The sequence below is a fragment of the Pavona decussata genome, unplaced genomic scaffold, assembly GCF_977016875.1.
Source record: "Pavona decussata unplaced genomic scaffold, jaPavDecu1.1 SCAFFOLD_145, whole genome shotgun sequence".
Taxonomy (NCBI): domain Eukaryota; kingdom Metazoa; phylum Cnidaria; class Anthozoa; order Scleractinia; family Agariciidae; genus Pavona; species Pavona decussata.
Window position 1 is genome coordinate 231,313 of NW_028145558.1, and position 26,216 is coordinate 257,528.

Below are 26,216 nucleotides of genomic sequence, written 5' to 3' on the forward strand. Positions count from 1 at the left end.
ATCAATATTGCAACTTAAAGTTCTGTGCTTAGTGACCTGGCCTTTCAGTGAAAGCGAGGTTACAGTTGACTACAACTGTAGGTTTTGATAACGTCATTGCAATGGAAAGTAACATCCTTAACTAGGTCTCAGCCGTTGGTTTCATGTCCTTAATATGTTCTTAAAATTTCTGCTACAATTCCCACACCAAACATTCTTACCAAAAGGCTCTTATTAAACAAACTTATTGCCCCAAACTGACTTGTGATTGTGAAAGAATGATAAAGCCACCATATTTTATTAATTCTTAACATGATTCTTGAAATTCAACACCAACCTCGCTAACTCCAATTATTTTTTGTTTACCTTGGGATTCAAGTTAGCAGGGTTCAACTGTAGTTACAACCTCCCATATAATTGAAGGGGTGCCTGTAAAATAGCCCTAAGTGACTTCTGATAAACTCCAAGATTCACCTTCCAAATTGCCTTGTATTCGCTTGTAAAACGAAAGAAGAATTTGACCTTCCATCAAAAGTCACTTAGGGCCTTATTTCGTGCAATTATATGAACCCAAAAACAATCCTTACCTTGGGTAGCTATATAAGCATTTCGTTTTTCAAAGCTCTGCAAAATAAAACAAAGAGCACAATTCAATGATCTCATAGCCCATGTAGAAGCCAAAGTGCTCAGGGTCTTTAAATAATTGAGGAGAAAGTGCTGCCTTTGTAATGACATCTACAAACGGTTAGACTCTTTAGTCTTCTAAGATAAGGATGATAAACCGTAGGCCCTGTCTAGCCACACTTGTTCCTAATAATCAGTTTGTGGACGTTAAAGACCCCCTTACTGCCCCCATCCCCCCATCCCTCCACTGTGTCGTTGGTCTATCTCTATCACCGATTTCATCTGTCTTTCTCAAACTCATTAATAATTCAAAAGCCAAATACAAAGGAAATCATGCACCATGACGTGTTTGGATATCTGATAAAAAACTCCTCGTTTTTGCATTCTTAATTTCCCCTTCAAAATCAGTTTGTTTGAGAAGCTCTCTTCTCAGTGTTTTATATGTGATGAAACACCGTGTCTCGTGTTTGATATAATTATTACTTCACATTCATGCGTGGGTGGGTGGGTGAGATCAAATTATTGACTGATAGTGGCTGCCAGTGGAGGGGATCATGATTTGGAACCACACATTTCCAGCCATAGGCAATGACATGGGTTTGAAAAGCAAAAGCCGCAGCTGTAGTAAGCATCCACAGGTTAGCAGTTACACTATGTTGAATGTCAGATGTAGTCTGACCTAGATGTTCTACAATCATGTGTAACTGAAAATGAATGGTCTGCTGCTATATGAAGTAGCCGTTGTTTGAACAGAAAAACAGACAGCTTTCAAAAAAGGTAAAGACGTAAGATGCAAAGTGCATTGTGACTGATTGAAACTGTCATTCATTTATAGTACTGCATACTTACATCAACGTAGTTGGCGTTAATATAATGGGAATCTGGTTCATTTTGCGTTGGAGTAAGAATCACCCTGGAATGATCATCTAAAAAGATTTAAATACAAGTTAAAATCAGCAAAAGGGTTGTCAACAACCGCACTGATCACAGTTGAAGTTGGATGCCTGGGTAATCCACAGGCTTCTAGTTTGGCTGCTAACCCCAAGATAAAGTACCAATCGGACCATGGTTTGATGGTTGCCAGCCCCACCCCACACCCTCCCTCAGTGGACACAAAAATCTGGGAGGGAAATAGCAGGTAGAGGGCAAGACCAGATGTGCCGAAGTGAAAGATTTGGCTGAAAACGCCAGTTACAAAGTTCTGAAAGAGGGCATGTTGTACTGATAAAATGCTAGGCATAGAAACAATCATACATAAAAACATTATCCATCAAAAACTAAAAAGCCTCGGTCATTTTCTCTGTACCAAAAACCAGTTGAGGAGCTCAGTGCATAACCCACCCATAGCGCTTTTTACATGTACTGTAGATTGGCTTTTACTGTTTTAGCTAAGATTCACCAGATTTTCTGCATGTACATGTAGCCTTCAATTCCTTAATGATGGAAACATTGCCCATTTTAACCTATGATTATGGGCAAGATTTTCATTTTTGTCACAAAACGTGGTGCAAAGCAGCGGATAAAACATTGGAGCAACATTTCCTGAAGGAATTCAATGCCAAAAGCAAAAACTCCGGTGAATCTGAGCTAAAATAACAAAAAGCAATCTGAAAAACCAAGCCCTTCAATTAATGGGATTTCATTTCAAAACGTGTACAGTTGTTTTCAATTGATATCCCTCGAGAATATCAGCACTATAGGCTGGTTTTCACTAGGACATAAGCAGAAGCTGAGAAGCAGAAGCTCAAACACTGCTTAAGCAAGTGAGAAGACCTGCGGCATAAGCATAAGCACAAGCACAAGAAGGACAAACATGTTCGTTCTTCTTGTGCTTATGCTTATGCTTATGCTTATGCTTATGTTTATGCTTATGTTTATGCTTATGCTTATGCTTATGCTTATGCTTATGTCATTGTTATGTAGCCATTTTCACCAGTGAGAACAGGGACGACATAAGCACAAGCACAAGGCAGTCAACTGTTTCATCCGCTATCTTGCTTAACATTGAGGAGACCTGTCATCGAGAATTCCGTCAAGGAATGGTTTTCTGACTGTGCATCTGTCCTTATGCTTATGTAGCTAGTGTTCTCACTTGCTTATCTTTATGCTTAATGCTTATGCTTTACCCTCTAGCACAAGCACAAGGCAGTCAACCGTTTTAACCACCATCTTGCTTAACATTGAGGAGACCTGTCATTGAGAATTCCGTCAAGAAATGGTTTCTGAGTGTGCGTCTGTCCTTATGCTTATGTAGCTGGTGTTCTCACTTGCTTATCTTTATGCTTATGCTTAATTATGCCCTAGTGAAAACCAGCTTTATGACTTCACCATTATTGATAATTTCACTTACAAGCTACAATATTTCCATATCTATTTTTGGACTGGTTTTCTGCTTTATCACTGTGAATCCATGTCCTGCTTTTAACATGGACATTTTTTAATTGCTGTTAGAAGAAATAAAATAAAAAAGAAATATGTCAGTATAGACAAGCACAACTGGGAAACACAAATAACTCCTTAAGATAGATATCCCTCACAGACCATCATCTCTCCTAGAGAGAAACCTCTCTGAAAACCTTTCCGACACAGATGTCTCACTTAGGGCAGAAACCTCTCTCAGGCAGACATTTCTCTAATATGGACACCCCTCTAAGACAGATACCTCTATTAGACAGACACCTATCAGACATACATCTCTCTGAGAGACAAACAGACATCTTTCAAAGGCAGACAGCTTTCTAAGACAGACACCCCTCTAAAACAGACAGCTCTCTAAGGCAGACAGCTCTCCAAGATAGAAAACTTTAAGACAGGCAACTCTCTAAGACAACTCTATCGGGCATCACACCTAACATGAACATCCCTCTATGACAGACAACTCTCTAAGACAGACACCTCTGCAAGACAACTCAGTCTATAGGGCAGACACCTCTCTAACATGGACATCCCTCTAAGACAGACAACTCCCTAGGACAGACGCTTCTGTAAGACAGACACCTCTCTAGGACAGAAAACTCTCCAATACTTCTATAAGAAAAGTATAGGGACAACATACTGTGGGAGAAATAATTGTTCTTTGATATTAGGGGTTAAAGGGTTAAGAGAGGCCAGTCCCTTTACAACTGATATCTCCCTAAGGCAAATACCCTCTAACACAAGCACTTCTTGAATGATAAAATCCCTCAGCAATGTCAGTTTCATCCCCAACCCCCCCCCCCCCCCTTCCTAAAAAGGGACCTTTCTGAGGCTGTCACAGCCGGTATGAAATCAAATCAACTTGGAGAAGCTAAGAAGCAATAGGAATGTAGTCAATTGTTTAAAAAAACAACAACATTTACTTCAAATTCCTGATTGAATCTGTAGTCACCGTCTGTATGCAAAACTTTAACATGGCGGGAAAAGTCATCCAACGGAATTGCTCCATGTTTTAACTCTGCAAAAAACAATTAGAACAACAAAAGAATGAAAATTAATAGTTTTAAAATAGCATGCATGTTGTCCAGTCAAATTCTTCAAGTACTGTATCTTATTAAACTGAAAATATGCTTGGAAATGGGATAAAAAAGGCATATCTAAAAATTCTATATTTTCCTGCCACAAAAAAAAGCTTACAGTGTACATGTATTAGTACAGTGTATGACGAGGATAAAGAGACTGGGAGGGCAGAAGACATTTTCTGGTCTGCTTGTAAAGTTCTATACACATCAGTGTTCAGCTCTGTACAATGTAATATGTTGTCACAGTGGTTCAAATTTTGGGGTACAAAAATTTTCAAACCAGTTTCATAATTTTTGTTTCCCTTTGTCTCAGATTATGGTAATGAATGTTGCACAAAGGAGAATAAAGTTAAACTGGTTTGAACATTTTTAAGCCAAAAAAAATTTTAAACCACAACATATACACACTTTCATTTTCAAACCAGTTTCATTTTGATTTCCCTTTGTCTAAGATTCCGGTAATGATGCCGCACAAAGGCAAATAAAAAATAAACTGGTTTGAAAAATTTCAAGCCAAAAAAATTAAAACCATATACATGTAACATATTATACACAATTTCTATCCCATGCCCAAGAGAAACATTCTGTACAAGTTTATTCCTAAATTGCTGTTATTTTTGGAGGTTTAATTTACAGCATTTTACGTTTGCTAATTGTATGTAAGTTACTTGATTACAAGAAGAAGAGTATTTGACGTTGAAATTTTCTGGCAAGAAATATGTTAATTTGCAAATTCACACATTTTAAAAGCTTTGTACAGGTACTACAAAATAATAATTGAGAATGTACAAAAATTTATTTACTTGAAATGACTAAATAAACTCAACTTCAAATATGCTGGCAGAATCTACAATAATATTATGCAAGTTACCTACTGTCAGAGATGCAAAGTCACGTTTTACTGAGGAGCAAGTTGATCTTCACAGAAGAATGCTTGTGGTCAGAGAAGAACTTTTTGCCAAAAAATTTATAAACATAAGCTTAACCAAAACCGAAACTTAAAAGGCACACAAATTTTATACTGCATCTCCTCAATGTACAACCCCAGGAAAAACACTAAAAAAGGAACCTAGAAATTTTCTCCAGTAATAAAAGAATTAAGGCAAAAAGGAACAAAGTAGTTCAATTTATTAACAGTTGTAATTCGGTGTTGAATTCTCATTAATATTTTACAAAAGTCGATTCTTTGAATAATAAGATAAACCTACTCATAATTATAGAAGTTACCACTAGAATTTAATTTCACATGATGGGTACTTGCCATAAATGTAACTCCCCATTGTTGGATTGGATAATTTTTTCATAGTATTTCCTCTGTCCACCGAACAACCGATCATATGATTTATTTAAAATATTATAATAATCCATTTTCAAACAAAGATGTGAATATTCAACCACAAGATCAACATTGACAGAAACCCAAACAAAATTATGCAAATTTATGCAACTCAGTCATAAATCTTCTCTCAGTGAAATGCTGTATGTATAATTATGGCTCATTTGGCCTTAAAGGGGAAGTATCACACAAATTTGCTGTCATTTCAAAACCCAAAAATGTTTGCCTGTCAGCAGAAAAAACGACGGAAGTAATTGTCAAGTTTGTTATAAATTATCACCCCAGTGCAATAAAACTGTCGATTAGTGCCTCTGGCTAGAGACAGAGTTGGCCGGTATGGATTGAAACTTGAAAAATGTTAGGCTAATGTTTTTCAAGTTCTTGCATTTTGTTTCCAAAATGCGCTATAACAGATCACGAGTTGTTCCTTTCAAGTTTAACTGAGTTGATCTCTTTCCTCTCGTCATTCTAGAATTATTTGGCTTCTGATTGAAAGTCTTATTTCATCATTTTTGACAAACGATATCAAAAACCCCATGATTACCTGTACTTTCCCTTTAAGTTGACAAACAGACTAATTTCAGTAGCTTTTAACTTGACAGCAGTTACAAAAAAATACATATTTAAAGCTCATTTCAAAAGCGGCAGAATAATGAGAACTCAGTTGAATTTAGTTCAGGTGTAATTCAATTGCTCATGAATGAGATTGAATGAATATCATAATCATCATCTAATTAATTCTAATAATTTAACAATGTACGGTGTACTACCTCAGACTGAAGCATTTTCCTCCAAGACTTATCTTGAAATAAATGCTTGGTTTTATCAAGTGATTGAAAAGATAATTTGGCCCCACTGTAAAGATATTTGAGCGCTGACATTTCAAATATTAGCCCTTCATCAAAGTAGATCAAGGAGCAGTGGGGCCATGCTATTGGTGGGAGCACGGTAACAAGGGAACCAGCAAAAATAAATTAGTTGAATGAAAAGCATTTGTTGATTCCGTGGGGATTAAGAGTGCTGATTTGGGAGATGAATCTTTGTTCTGATGAAGAGCCATTGCTTAAAATGTCAGCACTCGAATCTCTTTTGGGTGTCCAAATTACTTTTAGTTCTAAAAGTTATCAACTGTTGATAAAACCATGCTTGCAAAAACAATCCTATTTTATTTATATTTTATATTTTATGTCTATTTTAATTTATACTATTTTATTCTCTCAGACTTATATTTTATTCCCATTTTACTGTACCTGATAGGGAAAATACTGTAGAGCCACTATAATTTTTAATTGTGTTTTACTTTTATTTTAAACCTATTTTACAGCAAGATTGAACAAGGTGGTGTATTTTATTTCTATTTTCTCAAAACAATAACCAGCAAAACAGACTATTTTAAAATATTCGTCTCCACTCCTCACCGAGGCAGCACCACATTTTCTTCAGAAACTAACCCCCTTATCTTGAAATAATGCGACAAGTGTCTTATCCTTCAACACTGCAGAGTAATAATTAAGTTATCTGAAAATGACTGTTTACATAACGTACTTGAAACACCAATAAGACTTGGCTGTCTCTTGCTTGGCGTGGGAGGGTTGGGCTCACGTTGCACACTAAAGAAGCCATTGCAGTAAGCCTTGCAGCAGCACTGGACTCTACATCTTTAGAAAATAAACAAAAGATAACATGAGATTATACAACGGTACTGCACTCACTACAATGCAGACCCAAGTTTTTCAAGCATGAGATGTTCCCTTGTGATGAGGGTTTATTCATTACAAATTGGTTATTAGGCACTGGCCTATCTGGAGATTATTAGACGGCCTTTTTTGTTTGTTTTGTTTATTTGCACATTTTATGACTATGCAAGATAGAAAATCTTAGGGCTATTTTGATTCCTCTTAAAAGGACAATTTGGGATAGCCAAACATTTTTCAGAGTTAATTAAGGGTCAGTAATTCCAAAAACTCCAAAATAGAATTTGTAATGGCACTTTTTAACAGTTTTAGGCTTAATTATACAGCTGTGTATTAAATCTCAAAAAATGAGTGGTTAACTTCAATCAATTTTCCTTTTGAATAATCTAATAACACTTGCTGTTTAAGATGTGCTATTTCCACATACTGTATTTACTCAAATAAGCGCCGCCCCCGAAAAAGTGCCGCCCTCAATTAAGCGCTGCACGTGGAGCCAAATGGTTAATAAGCGCTGCATCTCCGGTGCGGTGCTTATTTGAGTATTTCCATAAGATGATAAAAATACACTGTAATCGCTGCAATGGGGTTCTAAGCCAGCAATGGGAATTTATTTTCATCAATACTGATGTTTTTCAGTTCGAAGCGAGTATATCTTGATGCTCTTTCATTCAGTTCTCTCTTCAAAATGTTCGCGTTCTTCAGTTCTTGCGTGAAGGCTGTACGCCGGTACGACAAGCCCAACCTCCCTCTTTCTCTTCCCTGTAACTGTTGCGGTAAGGAGATTGTCAGCATATGCTTGTACAATCAAAATGTTTTGGCTTTGTGCTATGAGCCTTTTAATAAGCGCCGCCCTCAAATAAGCGCCGCACAGGAGACACGAAAAATTAAATAAGCACCGCGGCGTTTATTCGAGTAAATATGGTAATTACAGTACAGTTTATAAACTGTGAACAGAATGTATCTACACTAAAAGAAGAAGGTACCATTCTAAAATGCCCCCCCCCCCCCCTCCTCCCAACCCCACCAAAAACCTCCACCCACATAAAAATGCACAAAATGTTGCTGAACAATGGAATTCTTTTATTAGTGGTAAGGGTAAAAAATACTATAGCAGGGTGATGCTATAAAAACAGACTTCTTAATGGGGGTATACGTATTAAATGACAAATAACAGAATTATTTGGGGTTAATGAGAAATTTCATGGAACTCATTCTTGTCAGGGTCAAATGCGTTAATACACGTATTTCCTGATGTAATTCTTTAGAAATAATCCACAATTTAATGGAGAGTGCAAATTTGAACTCAAACCGCATTACTCTAGAGAACACCTGCACAAATTTTGAAAATTTTCCTTAAGGGGGGATTTCACCTAAATGCCATTTTTCCGCCACTTGACATAGGTTTAATCGAAAATATATGACGTTCATGTTTCAAGCAATCCAAAAACTCTATCATCATCCTGTGAATCAGTATTGTGGCGTGTTTTATGAATTTTTGGGTATATTTGGGAGGAGATATTTTTTCTAGAAGGATTGGTAAATTTATAACAGAAATAAGAAATATTGAAGGTTTAGTGAAGTTTTAAAATAAATATTATAATTTGTAGTTAATAATTCATAGATGGACACCAAGTTAGTCCACTAGCAACCTGCGGTGCTCTTGCGTGGTTATCAATTGTCTGTTGGTGTTCCAAAAATCATGTTCTTTCTTCTATCCCTTCTAAAAACCTAGCTCTTCAAATTTCATTCAAATTTAGGTTAAATCCCCCTTAAATTTTTGTATTGTAGCAAGAGCAATTTCACAAAGCTATTACACTTCACCTTAAAAGAAGGTAGAGTCCAATTGTCATAACAATAGCAATAATACCACCAAAAACACCAAGAGCAATAAAGACTGCATCTGCCCATGTAGGCTTTTGTTTGCTTCCTTCAGTCGAACCATCATCCACTGTTGTAGTACTGTTGGGCGCTGGAGTTGTAGACGATGTTAATGGACAACCTATAGCAAAAAAAAAAAACAACAATCAAGTTAGTCAGTTCTCAAACGTAGGCAAATGCTTCTGTCTAGTGAAAACTGTCATAAATTTCTGGAGTAACAGCCTCTTGGATGTAGTGATCCTTGAAAAGATAACAAACACATCTACATCTACATGTATGCTAAAATCCTGACCACTTAAAATAAAATCGTGGCTCTTTATCAACCCTGTAAGCCCTAACAGTGATCAGTATCAAGTTTCTCCTTGTAGTATCAATGCTTATTCAACCAAGGTTATGAGAAATAAGGATATGATCACCCTTGGAAGATAAATTTTCTTGATATTTTAATGACTTCTTTTATGAGGAAAGTATGGGGACAAGATAAGAGAATTTGTTCTTTGAAATTAGGGGTTAAAGGGTTAATATCAACTGGGACTCAAACCCATGTCCTTTAGGTTACTAATTCACTGCTCAACTAGGAAGCTTAAGCACAGACATTTTTGAGCCACGGACAGCAACCGGAACTTGAAATTTTCCCTTTCTGGAGCGTTTTCGTGCCATCATGTTTGTAACTTCAAGCCGCAGTCATCAACAAGAGCTTTCCTGTTCGTCGTAAGAAGCAAATCCACTGGACTACAAGACCACGATGGGGTTCAATAGTGCCTGATCAAATCTCTTCTTACAAAAGTTATGTGTTCAGGATTTTCCCGCAACAATAAATTATTGCAGTTCCTTCCTCTGGAACAGCTGGCCTTCGAGCTCTAAGACACAGCCCCATTTGCATACATGTATGTGTCGCACTTTTAAAACATGCCTCTCATTTCTACTGTTTTTAATTAATGATCATGGTATAGGGTGAACATGTAAATTTTAAGATAGTTTCTGTTGCTTTAACACAATTATTTTTGTATGTAATTAATTAAGTTAGAAAATTTAAGTGATGTTCACTGTAGGCAAGCAAGCACAAGGTTAGATCAAAAAGCATTTTAAAATTTGGAATTGATGCCATGTAAGTGTACATGTATACACAAAGTTCCCTTAACATGTATTAAAACAAGGATATCAGGGTTTGGATTCGATACTCTAGTCTAGAACCACCCTCAGGCATGTACATATTATAACAAGTAAATGAAGGATTAAATTGAGCAAGGGCATAAATGACTTGTTTGCCTTAAAATCAAAATAATTACTCAATATGAGCAAATTAACAAAATAATAAATACAAGAAAATTATAACTAAAAATGCAAGCGGCCTATGCAAAAGAGATTCCAGCGTTTAACTGCTGATTTCTTAAAAAATATTTATGTATAATAATTATAATACTGAACTATGCCAAGGAAAGCATTGGTAGTTGTGCACAAAATTTAATCCGTCAACGGTCCACATGTCCTTTGTGTATAAGTTGTTTGTGTTTTTTACAAAATAAAGTAATAACTAACTTACAAGTTTATTTAGAATTTTGCTCAAACATTAAATATTCAACTATTAAGTTTCTTACATCAACGGCCAGTCTCTATGCCAAAAAAGGGCCTATAGTAATTAATTTATAATTAATTTATTGGGAGCAATTTCAATTTTTAAAGGCAAAAAATGAAGGAACGGTGGACTACAGCAACTCCAAAAAGCATTTACACATATAAATCAGGGCTGCATGTCAACCTCACACGTCTTCAAATATGGACCTAATATCACTTCCCCGGCCAGCAATAACAAAGCGCCTAACAGAGGCGTCACATCAAGGCTAAATTCACAGTTCAGATGTTCTTGTCAGAAAGTCGAGTCTACGACAAATGGCAACCTTCGTCAATTATCCAGGTGATTACAGACATAAATTTGGAGACCAGAAAATACGGCTCAAAATCTGGAGATTACAGACATAAATCTGGAGACCGGAAAATACGGTTCAAAATATGGAGACTCCCAGGTTATCCAGGAGAGTTGACAGCCCTGATAAATACATTATTAATAATTATTATTATTACCTTCAATGTGCACCAAAGTGGACCCATTCCTTGCATTGGAAACATAATTCCTAGGGCTACACTTATATCTGCCTTGCATTGAACAGGTTACATTAGGAGCAACATAATGTGTCAGAAAAGAGCTGTTACCTAAAGAACAAACACAAAAAGAAGCAGTATAAGTACCTGAATATTATTTTGTTGTCCATTGCAAGATTTCACATCGTGGGATACTGGGTATGAGTCTGTGTATTACGGGATATGGGATACAACACGTACAGAGCCAGAAAGAGCACACCGAACTTTACAACATCCTCAAGTTTGGTGTCAATCAAGCCAATATTAGACGAGATACAGCCATTCAAAAACTCCAAATTTTACAATGAAATACATACGGACGCCGCACAAATTGTCCGTCGCGTCCGGCTATTCAAACATTTCTTACTAAAATTTTTAAAGTTCTTAAATGGCTGTATCTCGTTCAATATTGGCCCAAATCCCACCAAACTTGAGGATTTTGTAAAGCTCCATGTGCTCTTTCTGGCTGTGGGAGTGTTACGTCCCATATCCCATAATACACAGACTTGTACCCAGTCCCCAATGATATGAAATCCGCCAATAGTCAACAGATATCCTGCGCTATTATTCAACACCGCCCAAAAAAGGTCACGGTGCACTGAATATTCGTCGTCCATAGTCAACAGAAATGCTGCGATATTAAGTTACGTAATTTTGTGCGTCAGGGAGAAAAATGGCAAAATAAAGATTAAATCTCCAGCTTTTCCAGTGAGAACAAAACTGTGCTTTGAAATTGATGAATTGCATAATAAAACAATTATCCTGTTCAATCTTGCAGAAAATCCCCTGATTTTAAGTGAAGGTTAACTGAAGTGGCTCTCCTGTTAAGCCAAAAAGGGTTTATTGAGGGCTCCTACTCCTTATGAGACACTAATAATCTAGTAATATTCCTGGAGCAAATAAAATTATAATGAAAATCTTTTGGAAAATTGTTTATCAATAATTAGTAGTAACTAACAGCTACTCCTGGGTTAACATAACCATGCTTTTAACAACTGGGGGAGGGATGAAGATAGACAACACAGACCAGAGTTATTTGTCTAACAAACACAACATAACATAACATAACATAACAATTTTTATTCAGGAAGCTACAACATAATTAAAAACATCCTGAAAAGGGAAATCGTGAGGTTAACCCTGTACAAAGCAATTTCCCTAACTAAAAACTTACAAAAATTATATTTAAAAATTTCTAGAACTAAATAAAATTCAATGGCCACTGATTCAATAAATATTCAAATAAATTTTGAGTCTACTCTTAAAAACAGATAATGATTTGGCATGTACAACATATCCTGGCAAGTCATTCCATTTCCTTACAATGCGAATAAAGAAAGAATATTTGTAGCAATTACAAACCGCTCTTCTCAAATAAAGTTTGTAGTCGTGGTTAGCTCTTGACGAGTAGTTTTGGCAAACTCAAAGAAATCTGGGAAAGAGGGGTGATCAATGCCAAACAAAATACTGTAATACGATCAACCTAGCCTCAAACCACCAACCCTCAACCACTACTACTACGCCTTTTCATACGGACTTGGAACTTCACCATCAAGAAACTATTTACATGCTTTACTGCCGTCAATCATAACTACAGTGACAACCGACTGACTACAAAAATAAAGAAACCAACAAAATGGATCAAAATCTGCCAATCACAGTGCACAAACATGACCTTTTGACCCTGTTGAGCCAAATGCTTTTGTTTTCTAAGGGGTCCGCTGCAGTGATTGACGGCAGTGAAAAGCAAAATGGTTGGTTGAATATGCTCTTATTATTGTGTCTTCCACATTGAAAAGTAACTATCTGGTCACTTACATCATAACAACCACATAATGTTTTTTTTTTTTTTAAAGTCAAGACTGCCACAGATTAAGCTTACCTGTTGGGGTACAATTGCTGTCATTAATACAGAAAAACCAAGCCACTTCATGGAATTGTGGTACACCTTCAACTTTACATGAAATATTTAAAGTACCCCCAAGAGTAACATTTGTTACATTCATTGCAATCATCCCCTCTGCGCCAACTACAATACAGACAAGAAAGAGAAAAAAACCAAAATATTTAAAAACTAAAAATACAATGTACATTTTTCTCTTAAAGAGTATTGGCTAATGGTTACAAATGAGAGACTCTATCTTACATGTACATGTGTACATGTACTTTAGAAGAAATTATAGTGGGTATCATAGCATTGGCCAATTACCCTTACTAGCCTTTAATGCACGCATTTTGGGGGGGGGGGGGGGGGAGGGGGCATGCAAGTGCCAGAATTTTGGTTAATCGTAGCAGCCATGTTGGATTTACGAAAAATTTGGGAGCTGGGGAAAGGGGTAGGGAGGGGGTGGGGGGAGAGGTGTTCTCTCCCCTTCCCTCTTCCCCACCTCCTTTTTCTTTCAGCCTAATACCCAACTCCTTGGTCGCACTTTGTACTCTCTCCAATCTTCCTCTACTTCTAAAATCCAAGATGGCAACTACAGTCGAACTTCCCCTTGTGACCACCTCTTGTAAGCGATCACCTCTCTTAAGAGACCACTTTTCCAAAACACCAAAATTTCCCCAGTAAAATCACTATAGTTGGAACCTCTCATAAGCGACCACTTCTTGTAGGCAGCCGCCACCACTTTTCGAGATAACAGATTGCAATAATATTTTGTTTCGTTTGACTAATCTCCCATAAACGACCACTCGTCACATACATGCACATCCTCATATCAATCCCTTATCAGGAGTTGTACAATTTGCCTTTGTAACAATATCACATGTACATTCTTGGGTAGTTCAGGGAACATAAATGTCACATTCGAAGGTACTGGGTTTCCATAGACTTGTCCCATTCACCATATTAGGTAATTTATCACAGGCAAACCATCAACTTGGATACTGAAATTCTTTGGCAATATAATTTTGGAAAGTTTAAAAACGTTCTTGTGGCTACTAAATCTCTGGAATCACCTAATCCAAACGAGAACTCAAAATTTAGACCCCTGCATTGCAGACTATGGCCTTACTAAACTCATATTGCAAAGAAGAGTTACAAAACAGAATTTTACAGCAATATGGGTTAACTGTGCTCTGTTAAGTTATCAAATGAACATACATGTACATTAATTGAAAGTTATCAATATAATTACTATTTTAGTTATTTAGTACAATGTAGCTATTTAGTTATTTTTATAGTTAAAACCTTTCTTCTCCTGGATCAGCCCCTGTCACCAACTAAAGGTGCATGTTTAACAAACTGTTTGGCTTACCAAATGTGCAGATCGCTAAATTACAGCGTGTACAAAATGCAGCAGAAAGACTTATTCTTGGCATTGGAAAGTTTTCTCATATTACACCAGCGCTTTATGAGCTGCACTGGCTGCCAGTTTCTTTGCGTACTGACTATAAGATTTTACTTTTGACTTTCAAATGTATTTATCGCCTAGCGCCAACTTATCTTAGCGATCTTATTAGTATAAAATCGAATTCATTATATAATCTTAGGTCTACTGGTAAGCTCTTATTGGACCATCCCAAGGGAAAGATGCTTACAACATTGGGAGCAAGATCATTCTCAGCAGCAGCTCCGAAACTCTGGAATGAGCTACCTTTGGAGCTTCGTCAAGGAACATCACTTAACAGTTTTAAATCTCGACTTAAAACCTATCTTTTTAACAAGTATTTTTATAGTTTGTAACTTAGTTTATTTTATTCTCACGGTAATGTATTTTCATTTTTTTTTAAACATATGATTGTAAAGCGCTATTGATCAGCACATGTAAATACATACTATATAAATTGGTAAATTATTATTATAATTATTAAACTGATACACATAGTTTTACTTACATTCCACAGTCACATTGTGATATTCATGTGAAATTGAGTTTTGACATTTGTAAGGTCCACTCTGACTTCTGTTGATCACACGGATTTGTAAGTTACGCAAGTTGTGCTCTGTTCTCTCACTCGTATCTGGCAAAGTCCAGTTTATGTTAGATCCATTTAAAGAACAGTTTAAAGTAACATTATCACCCTCGCTCACAGTTACACCTGAAAGATCAGAAAAACAATTGTAAGTGCTGACTTGGATAAGTGAATTATAAAATATAGACAGACAGTATGTTTCCTTGTACACTCAAGATGCTCAGAAAGAGCTTCACTAAACGCAACAGGAGTTGAAACATGACTTCAAATGCAGGTATCGGCTGAATGCTCTAAAAGGCAATTTACACAGTACAACTTTCTCGCATGCGACAATCTTACGACAGGCCTGTACGGCATGAATTGTTTTATGTAAATCAAATCTACAACTCGCTTAAGACTGTCGTGTACGAAAAAAGTCGTAGGATTTTAAAACATAAAATCCTACATGTACGATAATCGTAGGTATAGGCAATGTTGAATGATGAGACTTTGTGTGCGATTTTTTGCATGATGCGAGCAGCAAGCACCCTAGAAATCACATGCGACAGTTGTAAGCAAAAGTTGTACCAACTAAATCGGCCTAAACACTGATCCAGGGTTCTCATTGAAGGGTTTCATTAACCCTTTGATCCCTAATATCAAAGAACAAATTCTCCTATCTTGTCTCCATACTTTTCTTATAAAAGTACTGGGGAGAAGTTATTAAAATATAAAGAAAATTAACCTCAGGTGATTCATATCCTTAATTCTCATGACCTCAGGGATTAAATAAGCATTGATATTACAAGGAAAAATTTGATGCTGATCACTGTTAGGGCTTAAAGGGTCAAAACCTTAACGAAAGACCTGCTCATTAAGTTCGAGAATGCAGCTTAGCACGTAACCCCGGTCCTTTCAATGCAAAATACACTGTAGACAGAACAAAATTAGAAGTAGCCAGTTTTTAAGCCAGCTGCCGGCAATGAAACCATGCTGATCTATAGGAGACTTATACAGTACCGCCTGAAACTATTGGACCATTTGCCGCGATTTTGCCTCGGTCGAATCGCGGTTTTGACCTGCGGTTTCACCTCGGCAAAACCCCGTCTAACTGCAACGAAAACCCCGGTTTAGCCTAGGTTTTTTCCGGTTGACTTAAGCCGCGGTGAAGGGCAGGACGCGGTTGGGTTTGAATGGACTATTGTTCCCTTTGTTTTCATGTTCTTCGAGGACAGCGAACTGTCGGGTTTTAGGTGTGATAAATTTCACGGAAGCGCACGCGCACTCAAGGGAAATAATCAAAGCGCTCTGTGAGCGAACTCGTGAATTGAACTGGTAAATGTAATAATATTTCCGATTATGCCAAAAGTTATTTGCTTAACGCGCAATTAAACTTTGAACACTCACACAATTCCATTCGATACGCGAAGCAACGTAAAGGTCAGCGGAAGCTCAAATGCTAGTCGTTGAAAGAAGCGTGCGCTTTCATGTCTTTTCGAAGAAATTACAATGGGACTAGTTGGGCATAAGTTACAGGCACTGCCACTCCCGTTGTGGCTGAATAACAAACTGCAAGCGTCCAGGTTTCCTTCCAAAAAAATCAACTTATTATAAATTTTTTCTCGCGTTGTGTGGTTGCTGAATGAAACTTGATACACGTGAAGGAATTTAGTTGCCTAACACGTGACTGATATCTTCCTGGTGTTCTCATCATAGCACGGTCCTTTCTACGTCCAAACGACGGCTTCTCTCAACGTTTTAAAACATCAAAAGGGGCTCCGTGGGCTTTTCACTTTTGCCAAAGTTGCTGTTTTCGTTTTATCCAAAGTAAATATGAATAGAAATACGTTAAGCATTGCGGTAATTTTCCGCGTTTGTGTTTGTTCCAAGTGAATCGATCTTCTCGCTCACACTCGATACCAAATCAAATCTATTACGCAGTTTTAGTTTTTCGAATCCAGATTACATTGGCAATATATTTGGAGGGATTTTCACTTTGTTTTTCTCCGCGTCCGTACTGAAATCCGATTGCATATTTTGAATTCAACGTCGCTATTTCTATTGAAAGTGTTTAATATATATTCTTATCTACTTTTTGCAGTGCACATTTAACATCAGGAGGAAAGGTTATCAGGAGGTTTATCAAACGAATAGAATATCTTTCTTGACTGTGTGGCGTTAACAGGAAGAATTAAACTGAAACTATGTCTTTTGCTCTGTGATTATTGCCTGTAGCGTGACAAAAACTGAACATGTTCCAAATGCAGTTCTAAAAAGAAACTTTCGTCAGTCTGCCAAACGAATTGTTATCGTCGTTCTGTTTCTGATTCGGTGAGTCTTTACAAATTCTTTTGTTTGGGGGCTTCTTTAGGATGAAAGGTGAGATAATGTTTGACAATACCCTGACAATAGTATAAATTAGTCATTATTGTGATTTTATCGAGGCATTGCCGCGTCTAATTCACCGCGGCTTTCGGTTGCTTTCGTCTTTGCCGCGAATGCGGTTTTCGTCCCACCGCGGTGAATTCGCGGCAATCACGTTCGGCAACCGCGTGCAAAAGGTCCAATAGTTTCAAGCGGTACTGTAAATACAACTGGGATTGCATTGTATGTGCACATGACACACAGATTACTATAGAATCACTTTTACGACAAGTGACAAACGTTAGATTCGCATTTATGTTTTGCTGAAAAAATTAGTACATAGATGAAAATAGTGAAAAATACAGTATTTGTGGCCTTTCATGCTAATGTAAAATTACTCAATTTTACTGAGAAACTGAAAATAGACAGCAGCAAATGTAGGTAAACACCGTCACTTCTGCCGTCTGCCGTTTGCCTTAAACATTAAATTCTTAAGCTTTCTGATAATAATGCCTCACACTTCGAGAGGCAAATATTTAACAATTATTCCACGAGCGCGCGTTGGATATGAGATGATAGATAGCCAACGAGGCGCGTAGCGCCGAGTTGGCTATAATCATCTCATATCCAACAAGCGCAAGTGGAATAATTGATTTATTAAAAACAATCAAGAAATATTGTTAGATCTTACTGATTTCGTTGTGAGAGAAGAACCAGCAGACAATTTAATGGCCGCCATTTCTTGGCCATGGTATAATGGCTCGTATACCATGGCCGCTCAGCCAATCAAATCCCTCAAACTGCATTATACAATGATCCAGTTTTTAATAATTGAAAATAGACCATTGCAAGTTTAGTTTAATTTCAACCTGTTCAGATGATTTAGTTGAATGTTGAAGTTAAAAAAATCTTTAATTTACGAACAGAATTGTTATCTAGTTCCTCACTTTACACTCTACAAGTCACTGTTGACTCTAGTTGACCTTTTGAGTACCAAAAATAACATTTTTTTCCTAAAACAAACAAAAGGCATTTATTTTCTGTTGTTAAGACAAACTGACACTAAATCAATCCAATGTGTGTTTAGCGACCAGGATCCCAGCTTTGAACATGACAAAACTCAGTTCCAAAAACAGTTTCCATTGACCACAAAACCCCTTCAGTATTACAAGAAGTCAGTAATGCTACACTTGAGATAAGAAATAAAACAATGCAAGCTTCCGTCTATTTCGGCAATGAGCGACAGCTGTGTGTTTTTATTTCAAAAATGAAATAACAAAAATTCCTTTAATGCGATTTAATTTATTAATGTTATGCTCTGTTCTAGACAGTATTTATTAACATAGGTTCACTACACAAAAAGGAAACTAACTATAATTACCATACCCTGCTGCATTGATCTATTTTCCCTCAACCGCAAAACAATTCACATTTATTTCAGTGCAGCTGATACACAACTAGACAATTAACAAGAACAATCACATTCAAGCTAAGGACGAAATTACAAAGATTACACAAAAATAGGAGTTACTAGTAACACCTCGTTTTATTTTACCAAAACCTGTTATAATTTCAGTTTGACAGGTGTGTAATGATTAAGCTGTTCATCGTTAAACAAAGCAACGAGACCATCACTCGACATCCGGTTGGTTTATTAATTTCACTAATAAGCTTAAATACGATCGAGGAGCGAGGGTCACGTTCTGTCGAAACGAAAAAGCTCGCATGTACGTTTCTGTGCCTGAACAGGAAACTAAGAAAATTGCGTTTACAGGTGTAATATAAATATTTGAAAGGAGAGCCCCAAGAAGATTTTTCTCTTTTTGCGTAAAATTAGGTTTACGCACAGAAAGCGATCATGTCGATTTCGGTCTCGATCAAGCAGAAATTTTATAAAACCACTGAAACCTATGTTCAAGTAAGTTATGTTTCGGGAAGCGAATCATAAAATGACGCTGAAAGAAATCTGACTAGAATTCAATCCACGCAGTCAAAAAGTATCCTACCTGTTGAAGTGGACACCACACCGACCCCAAACGTAAGCCACAACGCGTGCAAAAAAGTCACAGAAACGTAGCTGACACTGACAGCCAAGGAACTTGTGACACGACAAGAAGCCACAAATCTCTTAGTCATAACTTTTTCGATTGATAGTGCGTCAAAATGTTATTGCCCAGTCCATGATGATAATCGGGTCAAGGAAAAGTCGTGAATCGGCCAAAATGAACAGTGTAGTTTACATCTTTTGCTTCGTTCCTGCGTTGACTTCCTCCTATGCCAACAGCCGCCATCTTAGAAAACAAAATGTCACGTGATATGAATCTTGACTGACAAGGCCGCTGAAAATGAAATGAAAAACTGGGAAAGAGAAAGGAAAATTTAAATTATTTTCAGAGGTTTGTCGCGAAGAAACGGAAAAATAAAAGCTTATTTTTCTTTTTAAAAATCAATTCTTTTCTCAGTTCTTTGCTCTCTGGGATGAAATATAGCTACAAAAATATTACGCTCTAAACTCCATCTTAGTAAACTGTCTGGAGTATACACTTTCAGCATGACCAGCTAAAAGGTCTGAAAAGCTAAAAATAAATATTTCATTTCTTTTATTTTTCGTTATGGAAACTAAAACTGATTTGTGTTTTTTAAAGACAAGAGAAATCAAACAATTACCCTCTTGAGAACACCAGAAAAGTATAAAACTGATGAATTTAATTTAAAGGATGATTTTGCAGTACGTCTGCATACCTGTGAGACTAGCAGAATTCTGCCTTTAGATAAAAAGAACTTTGAAAACTACTTGATAACAACTTTCTTTCAGTCTAGCATATCTTCCACTGGCACAGATCCAGACCAGTTTCCAATGTTTTTATATGGAAAATAGTCACAAAAATGCTGCGCGTTCCCTGCAAATAGATAGTTTTGGGAATAAGAGAAAATTCTCAGGTCTAAGTACGGAAAATGCTTGCCAGTGTATTGAAAACCCAGGAAATGGCACTTTCATGAGTAAAAAATTCCCTGCTAGAACTCCCTAGAAACTTGCACCTTTGGCACTTGCATCATTGGAAGACAGTCAATTTTTTTCCTGGATCTGACACATCACTGACATTACTGACTGCCACAGAAATGCCGACCTCTGAAGATCTGAATTCTAGATTTTTGTTTTTCTTTTGTGTTCTCCCAATTCATCAAACCCCTTTTTCCCCACCCCCTCCAGCTACGCATGAGCCTAGGACTTCCAGATTGCAAGTCCAGTGCCCAACCACTTGACCTCCACAGGAACTTTGTCCCATTCATCCAATCTAGCCTCCCCGGCAGATGTCCTTAGGGGTTCATCACGGAATGCGTGACGAACCCCTAGGACATCTGCCAGGAAGGCTACATCCAATCCTATTCTGGCTCAGTTTTTCTTCCTTATCAATCATAAGATTAACTCCTGCTACTTCTGTTCGAGCAGTAAAATTGGGAGAGAGCTGGTCTGGGAAGCAGACGTTTCTATTCCGAAAGCATGGGAGGCTTACGAACTAGAAGAGGAGCATTCGGTTGCTTCTTGCGCTCACTTTGAAAGCAAACAACTGCTACATGGACTCGGTAAGGAACAGGTTTGCCTCCGATCTGCATTTTCATTAGAAAATGCCACTTCATTGACCGCCAGAATTATCACAACAATTTCAGACACAAATATATGTCCAAACACTTGATTGTCCATATCTTCAACCTATTTGGCAGACAACTTGTAATCAAAACACAAAACAACTCATTTTTTCCAAACAATTTTTAATTACTGATATCAGATTTAACAGTAAAAACACAGTTTTAACACATGTTTATAGTGAGGATATCGCTGGAGGAGCATTCAGATTAAAAGTAAAGGCAAGTTGGTAATAAAGCCACATTACCAGACAGTGATCAGTATCAAATTTCTCCTTGTAATATCAATGCTGATTCAATCCCTGAAGTCATGAGAATTAACGATATCATCACTTAAGGTGAATTTTCTTCATATTTTTATAACTTCTCCCCAGTACTTTTATAAGAAAAGTATGGAGATAAGATAGAGAATTTGTTCTAAAATCACAAATTTCACACCTTCAGAACTTCTTCACAGTGACATCACTTCCAAAACTGAATACTCCCTCCCTCCACTATCCTCTAAGAATATTAAAATTCTAATGTTTGAATAAAATATACAGTGTACTGACATCCTTTACGTGTTTCGTTACAAAAATATATAAGCTTATCATCTAGACTACATTCTTCAACTTTAAGTTTAACTACGCTTACTTTGAGTTTTTCGAGTACACAAGTTTTTCAAATTGAATCGAAAGTTATACCCCCTCTTATCCGAAGAATGCGACACAAGACGATCTTTTATATTTTGCTCTTCAAACTACAAAGGGATGTTAATTATATACAAATATTCGGCCAGAAACAGGAACTACGACAAGCGATGCAGATCTGCGCAATTCAGTTTCAAAAATTTCGGAATATGCTTACATTTCTGAACGGGTTAACGAGTGTAGATTAGGAATGATGTGAAAATATTATAACAAACCTTACAACGATATTATCATGTTAACACTTAAGCCAATATATTTCATTTCACACGAAATTCTTTAGGTTACACAATACTACGAAAAAATATATAAACTGAGTAAATAAACTCTACCCTAAAGTAAGATTTCTAATCCCGTTCCACAGCAAGAACGTTTTCTCGAAAACCGAGCCAAATTAAGAGTACGTTCTTCGACTAAATTCATATTAAAATCTCAAGGAGAGTGTTTATGAAGTATCTTCAATTCGCTGATAACCGGACGAACCACCTGGACGAAGGCCGTATTTTTTGCGTATCTCATCTCTCTTGACTTCCCTTTCGCTTCGTTTCTGAGCATGAATAGCCTGCATTTCTTCTCGTTTTCGCTTCAGCTTGGCATCTTCTTTATCCATCCGCTTCTTCTTGCACTTCTGGCATCGGCGACAACAGCAGCAGTAGATACAACATCCAAGGAACAACAGAAAAGCTCCGACGAGGCTTGGGATTAATATTATGAGTACACCTCCGGCTATCCGACATTGGCCATAATACCATTTCTTCTCCGGACAATCTCTAGGAATAACCTTCGTCCAGCCGGGGTAGTTGGAGCATTTTTGAGTTGGCCCACACCAGTAACAGGCCGTATTCCCTGTACAAACGTCGCAGGATTTGTTGAACTTGGCGCAGTCAACTTCCTCTGCTGCTGAAGGCGTCGTGAAATGAACAAGGAAGGCGAAGGCCGCAAGCGAAATGCACAACAACAAGCGTTGTTCAAAATTCATAATTATCAATTTGAAAGTTCAGTTCCGTTCAGTCTAAAATCAAATTTCTTCGGCTTGATTTTCAGTCTATCCTCTCGGCAGTCCACTCCTTGCAAATCAGCAACAGCGTTTCGATGCCAGAAGCAAAGTGATTTGAGAAATCTCGTTTACGTCCGCAAACGTTCAATGTTTACATTCGATAAAATAAATCGATTTTGCTCTTTCTGCGAAAATTTTTAACCCTCTAGCACAGCAGAAGAGAAGAGCTTTGATTTTAAAGCAGCCTCGTGAAAATCGGTGGATATTGGTCCCGAAAGGGTGAAATTTCCGCAAGAGGAATTTGTCACAGCGATGGCGACGAAATCGTAACCGTCCTTTGTACATATCGGGTGCACGCACACTTGCGTCAACTAATTCAAAACAAATTTTAGCCCCACCGGGGGAGGACAAATGAAAGAATAAAGATAATTTTAAAAATTGACAATTACCGGGAAAAAAGGTCAAATAAAACCCAAAATTTTCTTAAAAGGTATACTATTAAATTATCGAAACCAAAATATGGGGGTTGAAATACTTAAAGTACTTAAAATAAAAAAAATTCCTCTTACCCTCCCCCTCCTCCCTAAGTCCTTCTTTACGCTTCGGTTACCATGAAACAGGACTTTTCATGCGCTAAAAAAATTCTATCAAAAGGGTGGCACTATTATTATATAAAAACCTTTAAAACTCGTTTTTTACAAAAGAAATTTGCATTTGAAATGAAGTGCACTGAAGCTACTTTATTGAATATTCCTTTCATTGTTGTCCATAATTCTTTTTTTTTTAACATAGTTTCGAAGACCTTCGAACGCTTCTCCTTGTTTTTCCGATCCAGATTGTACCGATTTTCAAATAAACAATTAATTTAGATTGATGATACTATTATAGCGTTTCCCAGTTACAGCGGAAAGCTTCAGTTTTAGTGTAGAACTTCAAACTGAGAATTTAATTTTTCACCTTAAGTATCGAAAGTATCGCCCGTCTCGCAGCCTTAGGATTCATGACGATCGATGCTTGTCGTTAATTTTGAGTGATTTCTCCTTTGTAAATTATAGACAGCAAGGAGGCACACTGCACTTTCTCGCGCTATGGCCAGTACCTTACCTAGGGCAATTTTAATTTTTGCCTCCTCTCTAATCATTCATGACTCGATCCCAGCCGCACATGGCAGACCACGGCATTATTTTGCCCAGTTCGGAGCAAATCGTTTAAAACACGCTTTGCAGTCAGCCTCGAGGCCGGATCAATTGAAAGCGTTAGCTAAGCGTTTCTTTCTGCGAAATTTTATTTCTGTTTTGCCAAAATAGAAACCAGTTCGAACCAGAAACCAGACGGGTTCAGATCTTTCGTGCTCAAGATTTTCTCGTTCGTTTTAATTTTTTTCTTTCGCTTTTTCGTTCTCAAGATTTTTTCGTTTGTTTTAATTCTTCTCTTTCCCTTTTTGCTGGCGTCTTGGCTATTAAACCGACACGTACCCACCCTGCGAGCAGAGCCTCCTTTTGTCTTTTTCTTTACGCTAAAATCGAGCAAGCAAAAGAAAGGCTCCGCTAGCAGGGTGACACGTACCTTGCGATGGAAAAAGTCTGGGCATGGACTCCTGAAAAACTATGGCCGTTTAAAGTGCACATCAAGTAAAAAATAATTTATGCTTATTTAATAGACCTATCAAAGAGAACAAGAGTGCTATCAGTATTATTATTATTATTATTATTATTATTATTATTATTATTATTATTATTATTATTATTATTATTATTATTATTATTATTATTATTATTATCTCTTTTTTTAATATATATTTTCTCTGGTAGGTCCCAGAGATATTCGAGTTGTTGTTCAAAAACGGATCACGTCACAAATCATCCCAGTAACAAAGGTCTACAAAGATATATCACAAAATCAAAAATATCTCGGGAAATATTGGAGTGATGCTGCTCAAACTTGGCACCAGTGATGACACAAACTGACCCCTACTGCGCTGATGGCAACAATTTTGGGTTCGGGCCTATTTCATGCTCGATTGACGTTCTCAGTTTGTATCTTAATCAGACATCGTTTACTGTTAAAGAGTTACAGCTGATGAGGAGACAATATGGGCACTTCGTGCGTTTCAAATAGGACTGTCTGCCTTTCCTTATCTGGTCGAAAATGGAAGTGATATTTGGTTTATAGCAGAAAGGGACTGGTACCGATAGTAATGCCATGGCAACGTCAAAATGGGTGTCATTTTGTGTCTTACCCAACATACATTGGTGCCAAGTTTGAAAGAGATCACTCCAATATTTCCTGAGATATTTTCTCGTTTTGGGATTTATCTTCATTGTAAGACGATTTATGATGTCATTAATTTTTTGGACCATTTTTGTTTCCTTTGAAAGGCATTTCAAAAAGGCATCACTTATTTTTCACTTGATATCACCTCTTTCTCCCGTGCAAAAGGTAAGGAGAGGTAGCGGTCCGCAGGAAGCTCATAGGTTTCTTCGAATGCCATTTTTCCAGACTGGAAAAAATTCCTCTCTTTTTTTTGTCTAACTCTGACCCAATTCATCCGATAGTTAGATCTGATTTTACTTAGATGATGATTTGCAAGATCTCTGGTCAAAAAAATCATCGAAACCTTAAACACGGATGACGTCACAAATGGCTACCTAAAGTTTGGTCCTTTTGGTAGGTAAAAATTGCGATGTCTACTCATCGATCTGTCTTATAAACAGCCCTGAATAACATTATAGGACAAATTTGAAAACATGCTTATAATTACTACTGGGTACGGATCTTAAGTTAATTTTTCCGATACATTCAAATTCTATCAGTGAAAGCCTGGGACAGGCTATGGCTTCAACTATAGGTGGATTGCATTGCTGCCATGTTGGTGGACAGAACAAAAGAAAATTTGCTCACATAGTTTGCATAAAAATGGCAGTTAACTCCTAGAGGAGAAAAATCGTATTGTTCCTATCCACCAACATGGCCGCCATGACGTCACATGCAATCCTCCAATAGTATAGTTACAGAGTTAAGGGGACAATGCTCTCCTGGAGGTGTCAATCATAGCTCTATAGTGCACGTGCCCAGACTCATAAACTAATTTGGGAATTTTTTCACGAAAGAATGCTTACAAACAAGGAAAGCAATGAACCTGGACATTTGGTCAAATCCAGGCTGAGGAAGATATGCTGCTTCAAAGTCACATTTAAACTTCAGTCATTCTTTAGAGCGTATTTTAATTCAGTATCGTTCGCTTTTGCTTTACTATGCTATGTCATTGGTTAAAAGGAACCTCCACTCTGACAAAAAACTCTGACGTTAAGTTGTTGGAAACGTCTAAATTCTAAATTTAAGTTTGAAAAGTAGAAATAACATTTAAGTGTGCTAAAAATTAGATACGATTATCGTCTATTTCCGCTTTTAAATTTCCCGCGCGCCGTCATTTTGGATTTCATGACGTCATATGGTTGCCGCTATTGTCAGCGAGCGGTAGTT

General features: G+C 37.2%; 2 protein-coding genes and 1 long non-coding RNA gene across 5 annotated transcripts in view; 1 reads left to right on the plus strand and 2 right to left on the minus strand.

The window, feature by feature from the left end:
* LOC146466300 (receptor-type tyrosine-protein phosphatase epsilon-like) overlaps positions 1-19,715 on the minus strand; it is a 39,380-nt gene extending 19,665 nt beyond the window's left edge. For all 3 annotated transcript variants that reach the window (XR_014868053.1, XR_014868052.1, XM_085127481.1), the window contains exons 1-10: positions 19,412-19,715; positions 14,985-15,188; positions 13,030-13,176; positions 11,091-11,219; positions 8,952-9,129; positions 6,982-7,094; positions 3,942-4,036; positions 2,954-3,047; positions 1,453-1,529; positions 567-603 (exon numbers count right to left, since the gene is read on the minus strand). Coding sequence is in view for 1 of the 3 variants with exons in the window: in XM_085127481.1 (XP_084983607.1) it covers positions 567-603; positions 1,453-1,529; positions 2,954-3,047; positions 3,942-4,036; positions 6,982-7,094; positions 8,952-9,129; positions 11,091-11,219; positions 13,030-13,176; positions 14,985-15,188; positions 19,412-19,541 (1,204 nt within the window). In the remaining 2 variants the exon portion in view is untranslated. The remainder of the gene's footprint in view (positions 1-566; positions 604-1,452; positions 1,530-2,953; positions 3,048-3,941; positions 4,037-6,981; positions 7,095-8,951; positions 9,130-11,090; positions 11,220-13,029; positions 13,177-14,984; positions 15,189-19,411) is intronic.
* The window catches only part of LOC146466299 (uncharacterized), a 246,582-nt gene that overhangs the window by 24,360 nt on the left and 196,006 nt on the right, over positions 1-26,216 (plus strand). The window lies entirely within an intron of this gene.
* On the minus strand, positions 21,157-23,086 carry LOC146466301 (pituitary tumor-transforming gene 1 protein-interacting protein-like). The gene has a single exon (XM_085127507.1). The coding sequence runs from the start codon at positions 22,713-22,715 to the stop codon at positions 22,182-22,184; it is 534 nt and encodes a 177-aa protein (XP_084983633.1). The 5' UTR covers positions 22,716-23,086; the 3' UTR covers positions 21,157-22,181.

Excerpts from the sequence above, each read along its gene's own strand:
- LOC146466301 (XM_085127507.1), bottom strand. The coding sequence starts at position 22,715 with ATGAATTTTGAACAACGCTTGTTGTTGTGCATTTCGCTTGCGGCCTTC.